The sequence below is a fragment of the Macrosteles quadrilineatus genome, unplaced genomic scaffold, assembly GCF_028750875.1.
Source record: "Macrosteles quadrilineatus isolate MER2022 unplaced genomic scaffold, UCM_ALF_1.0 Scaffold_10__1_contigs__length_6754688, whole genome shotgun sequence".
Lineage (NCBI taxonomy): Eukaryota > Metazoa > Arthropoda > Insecta > Hemiptera > Cicadellidae > Macrosteles > Macrosteles quadrilineatus.
In genome coordinates this window covers 1,373,975-1,385,769 of record NW_026542603.1, presented here as the reverse complement: position 1 = coordinate 1,385,769, position 11,795 = coordinate 1,373,975, and the positions used below count along the sequence as shown (strand labels likewise).

The following is an 11,795-nucleotide window of genomic DNA, read 5'->3' as shown; positions in this document are numbered from 1 at the left end:
CAACGGAGCTGAGGTAGTTTACTCCCTTGCAGTTTTTGCTAATGACGATGTAGTAAATAGACATAAATATGCTACAGAAAGGGATGCCGTACTAAAGCAAGTACGTTTTTACATAGAGCATGGATGGCCTGAACACAAACAAAATTGTGATGACAAAGCTCACCCTTTTTGGGAAAAAAGGTATCAATTACATTTATACGATGATCTGATATATATGGAAGACCGACTTGTTATTCCGAGTGAGCTGCGACCCGACATGCTGAGGCAACTACACGCTTCACACCAAGGAATTAATTCGTGCCAAAACAGAGCACAGATGGCTTGGTACTGGCCAGGAATGATGAGAGACATAAAAAACACAGTAGACCAATGTACAACATGCCAGGAATACCAAAGATCAAACCCAAAAGAACCTCTTAAACCATATCCAATGCCAGAAATCCCATGGGAAGAAATTGGAGTTGATTTCTTCAAAATTAACAATACCAATCACATGCTAGTGATTGACTATCATTCCAAATTTGTGGAAGTAAAGAAGATGAGTACAACAACAGCTGATTCAGTAACTGCAGGATTGACACAGATATTTAGATCTCATGGCCTGCCTAAGAAATTACACTCCGATAATGGCCCTCCGTTCGATAGCCTCAAGTTTTCCACGTTCACAGAAAGGTATAAAATTGAGCATATAACTTCGTCTCCGTACTACCCAAAATCTAACGGGATGGTGGAGAGGGGTATACAAACTTTAAAGTCAATGCTGTCTAAAACGCTAAAGACCAAGGGAGATCCAAACCTGGCCATAATCGATTACAATAATACTCCTAAAGCTAATCTCAGAGCACCTGCTCAAATGCTAATGGGAAGACTACTAAAGACTGTTCTTCCTGCTACTAAAGATTCCATGAAACCACTCTTCCCTACCAATGAAACAGTTCTAAGTTTGAAGCAAGCCCAAGAAAAACAAAAAACATACTATGACAGATCGGCTCATCCACTTCCAGAATTAAAGGAGGGCGAAGAAGTTTATGTCCAAAAGGGAACTCGAGAATGGGCAAAAGGAAAAGTTGTCAAGAAACACAAAAGTCCGAATTCCTATTTGGTACAAATGGACAGCGGAGCAGTTTTCAGAAGAAACCGGTGCCAACTGAGACAATTTAAAATGGAAAAGAAAAAAGATTGAAAAAAAAGGACATGTGACATGTGACATTTATTCTGTCTTAAATCAGATGATGTAATATTTATTATTATTATTGTTTGTTGTGTTTATGTTAGTTTTGGAGTTTTCATGGTGAGTTCTATTAAAAACCAGTGTTCAGTACCAATAAATAAAATATAATTTATGAAGCTTTATCATTACGTCGACCCAGTAACATTTCGGCGAAACTTAACTTTCTTAAAAAAAAAAAAACAGTGACACTTCGTCCAACTCGCTTTTATAGTTGATAAAATGAGCTGATAGAGTAACATTTCTACGAAAATTTACAAGAGTTGAGGAACGCAGTTCAGGTAGTAAGAGGCCCATGACCTGTGTACTTTGCAACCTACTAGTTACCTCAACTAACCTAACCTGACCCATCCCAACATAACATAATTTGTGGGGAGTCAAATTTAAATCTAATGCTTTTAGTCGGTTTTTAAGTGTTGTTATTTTTTTACGATCCTCCCAAATAGTTAGTGAAGATCTGTAAAATAATTTTTGAGACGAAGTGTTACTAGTGAAAAGGTAGAGAGTTGGACCGCAGTCCACATCTGATGATTTTGAGCAGAAATGTTACTGAGCCGAAGTGTTACTATAGCCGAAGTGTTACTATAGCTGAAGTGTTGCCACACTTTTAAATGGACCTCTAACTTAAAGATTCTTTCCCTATTTTGTTCCATCCTATTGTAGGGAACAATTCACACTCTAAAACGTACCAATGCAAGCTTTGTTATATCTGATTATAAGCAATAGGACAGATCACAGCCACAACAAGCTTATATCTGTCTGTGATAGCCACAAAGCCTTTGATCACAGAAACCAATTTGACCTTGTTTAATAAACCAACTTTGATGCCATTGAAAAAAATAAATAAAAGAAAATGTAAAATATCTATTGGTGGGATAAAATTAGGGGTATTTTATTTTAAAAGAACATCAAAAGTAGCCTTTGTAGTTTCGTTTGTTTGTTTAGAATACTGGCCAGTTAAAATAAAAATCTACTAGTTCATATCACTTTGATAGCACAAGTGTATTTCCATTCAAAAATTGATCATTAAAAATATGTTCTTTTTAACCTCTTATTTTATTAAAGCTGGTTACTTGGTGTAGTTCATGCTTGTAGCCATTGGTTGAAATTAGTTATTGTAGTGCCAACTGAACATAAAATAGTAGTTTAACAAGTATTCATGAAGAGTAGTTTTGTTTAATGGTCGAAATAAACCTACTGTATATTATGTAACGTAAAGTTTTATAATTAATTATTTTATTATTTTGTAATCTTTTTAGTTTTGTTCCTGTATAGGCCTAATAACTTATTAAGTAGGCCGATACACAACTTTAAAATTACAATAAATTAAGAACGACGTAAATAATTGTTGTAAATATACAAAAGGATATAAAAATACATTGACTATGTATCGGTTGGCAAAAGCAGTCGTGTATGAATTTTTAAATATACCTCTAACAATAATGACACAGATTTAGGGGTAAAGTTTGTATTACTATCCCAAATAAACGGTTTTATACGTGAAATATTTAAATGTGTAAACGTTTAAGAAGTAAAAATTATTTTTTTTTTGTATTTTGTACACATTTGTTGTAAAATAACTGTAATTGGTATTGTAAAGTCAGGAAAATATGTATAAAAATTATTCATTATTAAATTTAATCTGTGACGACTAATGTAATCGAAAATTAAATAGATTATACTTATAATTGAAGTATATTATATATTTATTATGATCATTTCCGCTGTCTGGTGTGAGACTTTAGATGGTTCAAAGTTAATTATAGGCCTATTACTTAGTCTGACGCTTTGTATACGCTTCATCTGAACACCAAAACCACAAGTTATACAAACTCTCTCAACCGTCACCAGAGACCGACTGTACTATCAGCTTATTCTTCTTCTTGGAACTAAAAATAGGTCTACTAGTCATCTGGACGACTGATACAAATAACTAAGTAATGTCCATGTAAGTTAGAGTGTTTATAGCTCTACTACTGCTATTCATTTTAAGATTTCTTTTATAAGTTTTTAGAGTTGTTGCTCTAAATCTAACTGCAAAAATGTACATGTACACCTCTTTTACCGTGGTTACAATATATGTGTAGTAGGTTGACGATTAAGACCGACGAAGACAACCCATACCAATCTGTTTTTGAAAACTGTGTGAAATAAAACTATAAACTTTTAATAACATAAACAAATAGCTATTCTAAAAGAGGCCTAGACACGCACTATTGATATCTCAGATGATAATTTAATAACTGTTAATTTAAAGTTAACAATAATACAACATACGTTTAACTATGAAATGATGTTAGGATAAAAAGTATTAACAGAAGTAATGGAATATATTATAGTGTTCTGAAAATTCCTTACCCAAATAAAACATGCACCTTACCTTTTACAGATTGAGAGGAAATAAATGCCAATCATTCCATCAAAATCAACAATAAACCGCTAAAATTCACTAATATTAATTTATTGACCATCTCAGAATTTTCTAGATTTATCATTTTACACATTCACGGATCAGTTTTCCCAGACATTCTCAAAATACCGTATTAATCAATTATGTGTTAAAATCGTCTTTAACAACATAAAGCACACAGCTAAAAGCAGTTGAAACAATGTAGTACTTGCAAAGTATTCCACTTACAAAATTATCATCTTTTGTACAGATAGTTTACGTACTTTCATTATTTTTTACACTCTGAATTATATATGTTCATATAATGTTAAAGAATATTTTATAAATTCGGTAACGTTTGTTCAAAGTTCGTATTAAAAGATAAGAGATCACTGTGCATGATTTAAAAATTTCATAAAATTAACATAATTAGCTTGAATTTAAGGATACAATTAGAACATGACATCTCATGTTTCTCATGTGTCTCATGTGTCTCGTCTCATGGGACGGAATTTACATTGCCAAAATGGTTATATACCATCAACACGGTAATGATAGAAATTCTAGGGAAGCAGTTTTCAGTTTCAACAGTCGAATGAAGGATTATGTGTTAAAGGATTTACACACGGCACCAAAATGTGCAACCTCTTGCAAAGGCAGTTTTTGGCCACTTTAAACGATTTACTGTCAATGTTTTGTAAGAAGTCAGTAAACATAACAATGCCTAATTTTTGTAGCAATGTGAAAAATCTAATGATAATGAAAATTTGCAATTCAAATATACGAGCTTTTATTGGTAAATACCTTTTTTCTTAAGTGTTTCTTAAAATAATAATAACAATATCGTAAATGATTATTATAAAATGTCCCTATGGATTGATACAGGATCTTGTGGGTCCCTTTGTTGAACAACAACAGATAATTGCATCCCCAGAGTCCCTTTAGATAAGATTCCAATGGCATATTGGAGAACGTTTTAAGTTCTATATTGTTATATTGCATAGCGTCGTCAAAGTAAACGTTAAATTATGAGATTATTTATACATCATGTAATAAGATCTTATGTAATGATACGATTTTGTAAAGAGATGTTAGACTATGGGACTAATGATCTACCAAAAAACTAAAGACAAATAAAATACATAAATAGAGTTTGAACATATTCAAACATTGTAAATAAATATTATTATTATTATTATTAAATAAATTTAGAATATTTAATTTCAGCTTTGGGAGTATTTATTACATTTAAGAATTTTGCAGAGTTCTTAAAATTAAATACGAGTGGGATTTTTTATTTTAGACAAGTCATTGGCAAATGCAATAGTTAAATAAGAGATATAACTACTATTATGAAAGCTGAATTATAATATGTATGTAAAACTGTCTAAGGAATTTAAGTGGTAGTTTAATTATACTATATAATATTGTAATAAAAGAAAGCTGTTAGAGCAAAATTCAGTGATGACAGCGAAACACAATAGCCATTATTCAAGGTAGTTGGAATTTTAACCGTCACTTATCTGTACATTTAGATTGTTCATTAAATAAAAAAAATATATATATATATTAGAGAGTTCCCTACAAATGATTCAGTTCATAACTATTTTACCAGACAAAACACTTTTCTCTGTCCAAACCAATGTAATGTTATGGCCACAATCAATAACTTTAGTAAATTTTGCAAAAGATTGTATAATATGTTACCTGCTCACATTAAATCTCTTGAAATAACAAAAAAATACATATTTACTTTTAGCCTACAAAGATTTTGTGTGATATACGTGTGTATAATGTGGAAAAATTTGAAGATTATATCAAAGAATGAAAAATATTGTGAAGAAAACTGTATGACGTTGCTATACGTGTATTTAATGTTGATGGCGATAAATGGATTTGATTTGATTTTTATATGTATTTACTAAATAATAAAGGAAAAAGTCTTTAGTTTCAAATATCTTGTAAACGTAAATAAAATTCAAACTATGAATGATAAAAAACTTTAAACATTGTGGTTTAAATTTTAGTTACTCCAAAGCCCATTAAAGCTCCCCATTAACATGTATCAATAAGATGATTTATAAAGTGATTAAAAACTATAATTCCATTAATTTTGCATTTCGTTTTAAATGGTTTTGACGAAAACCATTAACTCGTTACTAATATATGGACGAGATATTACCATGGATCGGAATAATCACATTATGAAACGTGGTCTGAATGCGGATTGCACTTCTCGTTGATTAGTAAGTTTACACAATTGTATTTGTAGCCACCATATGCATAAACTACCCAAATGTAACTGACGTCGTTTCAGCACTATAATATGTGGAGGGTTTTGTATCCAACCATCTGATTCTATTGATTTAGTAAATGTAGTAGTTACTACTTTTAAGAACCATTCTAAAGTTCTGTTACCATACAATGGATATTCTAACAAAAATAAAATTGCCTCGATGAAAATGTTATTCCAACAGATATTTTTTATTAAAACTTCATGGCAAAAATCTTTTTTGACCAAAAGTATTAATTAGAAGGTAATGTAATTTTTTTTTGTATAAACCATTATTAATGGTTGATATAAACATTGTAACTCAGAAATTTGAGACCGAAAAATGTAAAACCATATTGGTACCCGTTGTCAAAATATTAACATTTTCTTTGAAGGCATTTTTTTAATATATTTGGTTACAACCGACAATAACTATTATTTTAACTGACGGTGATCATATAGTCTATCATAAACAAACAAATACGAACAATTTTTTATTTTAAAGATTACAAAAAATATAGAAAGAAAGTGTTTTTAATACTTGTTACATTTCAAACCATACAAATTTAACATGTACTTTAATATTATCATTGAGTATACAAGTACTCATAAGTGTATACAAGAGTATAACCAATGATATTATTAGTACCAATAACAAAATAAATGGAATAATTTGAAAAAACAGAGGTTCCAGATAGTTCCAACTCAGATTGTTTCTTGGATTTACATTTCTATCCACCAGTAAAGCTCCCTATGCGACGAAAACAATTTAGTTCTAAATCTCACGAAGGTGAATCTGAATATGGCTTCAGAAAAAGACTTTTAATAACATAAAATCTATTTGATCAAGAATTTAAGTTAAGTACTTAATATTGTATATTTAATTTGTGTTTAGTGACATTAACTGGCCTGTTAATAGGTTGGTTGGTAAAATAATGTATAAAGTAATAACCGACAATCTGTGATTAAAAAAGAAAATAATCAAGATATTTCTAAGTCCAAATGTTTAATCTAAATAGCATATTTCATCACAAAAACCTGAAGTTTTTACACGGTTTCTAGTTCAGCAACTGAGGTCAAATTGCAGCCGCCAGATGAACGTCGATAGTTGATATGACGTTTTGTTCCATGAAATTTATGTTATTTTTAGTTTTACAGGTACTGCATTTTTTCTTAACATAACTAACTTTAACATTTTGTTAGTTTGTAAATTGTTTACCCTCTAATCCTAAAATGGTTTTCATTTTTTTATGCGATCATATATTATTAAGTTGTAGAATATATTACTTCACCAATAGAATAAAAAGTGTAATTTTAAAATGCTGGTATACTTTTAATTTTGTAATTGGATTACTGTAAATGTCGTTGCCTAATACATAGTTTGTCAATCAGCAAAAAATAATCTTTTAAAACTATACGATAGAAGTTTTAACAGTCAGAAATATTTTCATTGGCAAAACCAAAGGACTAAATATTTTATACGGTCAGCTGTTGTTCTCGAAGTTTACTACAGACCCGTAAAAATGTGCTGAAAATAGCTGTTCTTGCAATATAATGAAAACATACTTTATAACATTTGAAATATTTTCATTCGCATATTATAGTTACAATTTTTGTAAAATTCTTGGATACCTGTACCTAATATGTCTTGCATATTTTTATGTACTTATAAAACGAAAAATAAAATGCTCTAAAGGCTATCAATGTATATATATTTCTACATTCTTATTAATCTTAATGGATGTAATAACACCAGAAAATAGAACAGTGCTTGAAACTAATATGCATTAGTCGAATTATTATTATTTTTTTGTGATATACATTAAATGTAATGTATTCTGTGTATATATGATACGTCTTGTACTCAATTAGCTACAGCAAAATGTTTACTTAGTGATAAAAAGCATGAAATTCTTCCAATTGCAAGTAGATTGGAGAAGAAATATTGCAAATGTAAAATCCTCTGCAGTGTCGATAAATAAATCTTACTGCAGACAGTTTTGCAGATTGTCCTTATCAAACGAATCTCTTTGTGGAAATCTTGAAGTTATTGCATCATGCAGTTAAGTTATATAAAGAATAATAATGATAAGAATAATTTACTTATATAAATGCGTAATTAATTTTAGAACCCAAATGGCAAATTAATGCTCTATGGAAATAGCTAAAGATACTAATATATACAAGATATTTAATACTTGATTGGTTATTTGTTTTTTTTTTATTTGCAAGTTAGAAAAAACTTACAAAATTGGATATGTAAATGCTACTAGTATTTTCTACACTAATTGATCGAAAAAAATTTGGATATTGCAACACACAATAAGTGGGACGATAGCAAAATTAGTTTTTACTAAAGTTACTTGTTTTTAGTAAAGTAATGCAAGTTTTTTTTTTTAAGTTTTATCTTTGGAAATATATGTTCGCTGCTTTGCAGTAGCAGATAGTTTAGTAGCATGTTTTATCGGCTGATGTATGCTGGTTAAATGGAATGCACAATAGTTTACTAGCCCTCTAGCTAGCATAAAACTTTTCTCCCATTGATAGCTTTTGGTAATCGTATTTTAGTAAACTTCACTATTGTATTATGACTATTAAAAAATAAAACGTTACATCATTGTATTGATTATCTACTTTTGAATAGCACAGGTTTAAACCAACAATTTAAAGAACTAACTGAGTTGTTTATATCGTTGGTTTAAACAGGAAGTTAATTTCATACACGTAGAACTTTGATTTTAAGGAAATATGCCTACGAGTATGTATGTATAATACAACCACATAACCATAGGAAATATATGTTGGCACATTGGTTATTGAACTTTAATTTTTTATCCCCCACCTATCTTTTATGGACAGAAGTTCTCAATAATTTATTTTTGACCATTTCAATAATTTCTATTAATGTAGAATTGTAAAAGGAATTTTTATGGTTAATTCACATCAAAGTAAAGCATTGGATTATTACACGTTGAGTCTATCTCACGAGTTGAGTGTGTGTGACATTCTAAAGGGAAGTGTTAATTTAATCTCTACACCACACATTTGAAATACACTTTATAATTAAATCCAGAGAACTGTGTTCCTTTTGATAGCAAAACTGTTCATGTTTAGTGGAATCGGATAGCCTGAAGTTATATTGTATGAATACTCATTAGAAGTGTATTTATATAATTTTACCTAGCCTATCATGACCATTTAAAGGGGATTTTTAAAAGCAGTTTAGTACTTAATAAGCTATGTGATATTCGTTTATACGATTTTGTTTACAGTTTTAAAATATCACTCAGTTTGATATCAGAGGTAGTACTGATCGTTATTGATACTGTCAATAATCAAATGAATATCGATTTATCCAACCGGCACCTGATCCTTTCCTATATATCAAGACGGCAGACCTTGTTGAACATTTATTACCAATGACACGAAAAATATTTTGGCAAATTATCATTAATATTTTGGTTATTAAATAATTAGGGAGATTTATGATTTTTTTTTTTTTAGTAAATGTACTGTACTTATGATTTACAACTGGTTATGCATAGAAAATTGCCGTATCCAAGGGGTGAATTCTTTCTTAACATGAACTTTGTAACTTTGTTAATATGTTAACTTTGTACTTATTAATAAGTTAGAAATAGGTCTAGTGCCCTAACAAGAAAGACTGCTTATTTATGTAATTTATTGATAATGTAACGCATACAAGTCTGTACTAGTTACGTGTTAGCTTTGTATGGAGTCTCCATTTACAACTAGTTCATAATCTATAGAATGGTTATAGCATGTATATATCCCTTAATTGGCTAATTCCGTCATCAGAGCTTCGTGAAATTATATCCATCATAAATGCGAAATCACAACGGTCAATAATTTTGAGCATAATCCAGTTTTATTTCAAAAATTGACAGAAAATTATGTGATAGTGAAATAACGAGATAATACAAGGTGTTCAAAAAATTTTGGGACCTAATTTACATAGTGAATCCTTGGGAAGAAATATAGAGGAAATCGGGAATGATTATGTTTCCAAAATCGCTTTGTTAGCTAGATATCCGCTATTTAGTATTTTTACATAAACATTTTAATCTTTGAAATTCTTTAACCGATCTTCATCTTTATCTTTATTGGCATGTATGTTAAGGTAAAAGGGACCCATGTTAGCAAAAATATAATCTTGATTCAAATTAAAATTTTAAAAATGGCGGGGGCTTAATTTTTTTAAACTTAATTTATTAAAAATTACTGATTTTATGAAAAAATTTCAAAAACGATTTTATTTGGATTTCCAATTCCCTATCAAACAATGCTAAGTTCAACAACATCAAATATCTGAAACATTTCCATTCTTTTTATGGGGTAGAATAAGGCAGAAGCTAGACAAGTTTGTCCCATTTTACAAAAAAAATCTTAATATTTCAGCTATTTCTTATTTAATCTTTTTGAACTTTGTATTATTTTATATAAAATGCGAAATAAAAGTGCTTTTGGAATTTTTGTCATAAAATATGCAATTTTTTAGTAATTTAAGTTTATAAATATTTGAACGGCCACCATTTTTAAATTTAAAGTTCAATCAAGAATATATTTTTTCCTAACATGGGTCTTTTCTTTTTTAACATACATACCAAGATCCATAAAGATCGGTTAAAGAATTTCAAAGTAAAAAATGTTATGTAAAATATACAAAATGGCGAATATTTCGTTAACAAAGTAATTTTGAAAAAGATTTTATTCATGATTTTATCTTAATCCTTACCAAAGGAATCACTACGTAAATTATATCCCCACTTTTTTTAAACACCCGGTGTAAGGATTATGTTTCTTTCATGATTTAAACGATAGAAAACATTCATAGCTTTACAAATCTATAAACTTTTCTAAGTAAACGAATGCTTATAACTTTGATCTAACGACAAGTGTAAATTTTTCGTATTTTTAGGTTGGTATGATAGATAATATTTTAAAATTTGCCAGTACATTTTAGGTTAATTGTGGAAATAATGTATTAAAATTATGTATAAACTAAACTTTGCCAAACAATGCTTGAGCTTAAATATTAGAGATTATAATGTAAAATATGCTGTTACATTAGGGAAATTCAATGGCCAATAAAGATAAGAAAGTAAGTAAACAAAGAACCCATTGAAAAGCATACTTAAAGTTTTGAAACAGTCCACAGAGCCCCTAAAACGTCCAACTTTATATTATTTTTCTAAGTTTTAAGAGCCGAAGTTTCTGATATTTATTCAAGCTACTATACAGTTTTATTAAGGTCGCAATCCATCGAGCCGTTTCCTGTTTTTTACAATAATAGTTTCTTAAAATGATTGTAGTTTGTTAATATTGTGTAGTGACTTAATAAAAACAACTATGGTCTGTAAAGAAACTATAAAATAATACGGATTTTTACAAGTGACAAATTTAAATAAAAGTAAATTAAAGCATTATTTTTTAATAAAGGCGGTAATTTGTCTCAAAACGTTTTATGAGTATTTTATTTATTAAACTAAATGTTTTATTTTATTCTAGTTTTGGGCACATTTAATGTCTTATCTTATTAATATTGTCCATCATTTCCTAGACATTCTACTAAAACAGTGTGTTTTTTGGGTATACCATTTTAGATTAAACGTACAAAATTGATCTAAAGTAATATTGTACTGTTCATTTGATTAATTCGATTTTCTTATATTGGAAACAATGATATTTTTCATTGTCCATAGTTCCATTCTTTAACCATTTCCAGTGACACAACCAAGGTTTCATCCTTCATGATAATGCAAAACAATAAGTAATTCCGTGATACAAAACATTATACGAATTAGTGTAAATACCTGTTTCGTTCTTATCATAAATGCTGCTAGTGTCGCAAGTCGTTTCGACCCATCACTACGATTCACTTGCGA

The 11,795-nt window shown here is 29.4% G+C and overlaps 1 protein-coding gene across 1 annotated transcript; it reads left to right on the top strand.

Annotated features, from left to right (window-relative positions):
* Nucleotides 1-214: 214 nt before the first annotated feature.
* Nucleotides 215-1,183, top strand: LOC129004662 (uncharacterized protein K02A2.6-like). Its single transcript, XM_054433217.1, has one exon. It carries the CDS (start codon nt 215-217, stop codon nt 1,181-1,183), a length of 969 nt encoding a protein of 322 aa, XP_054289192.1.
* Nucleotides 1,184-11,795: the final 10,612 nt, after the last annotated feature.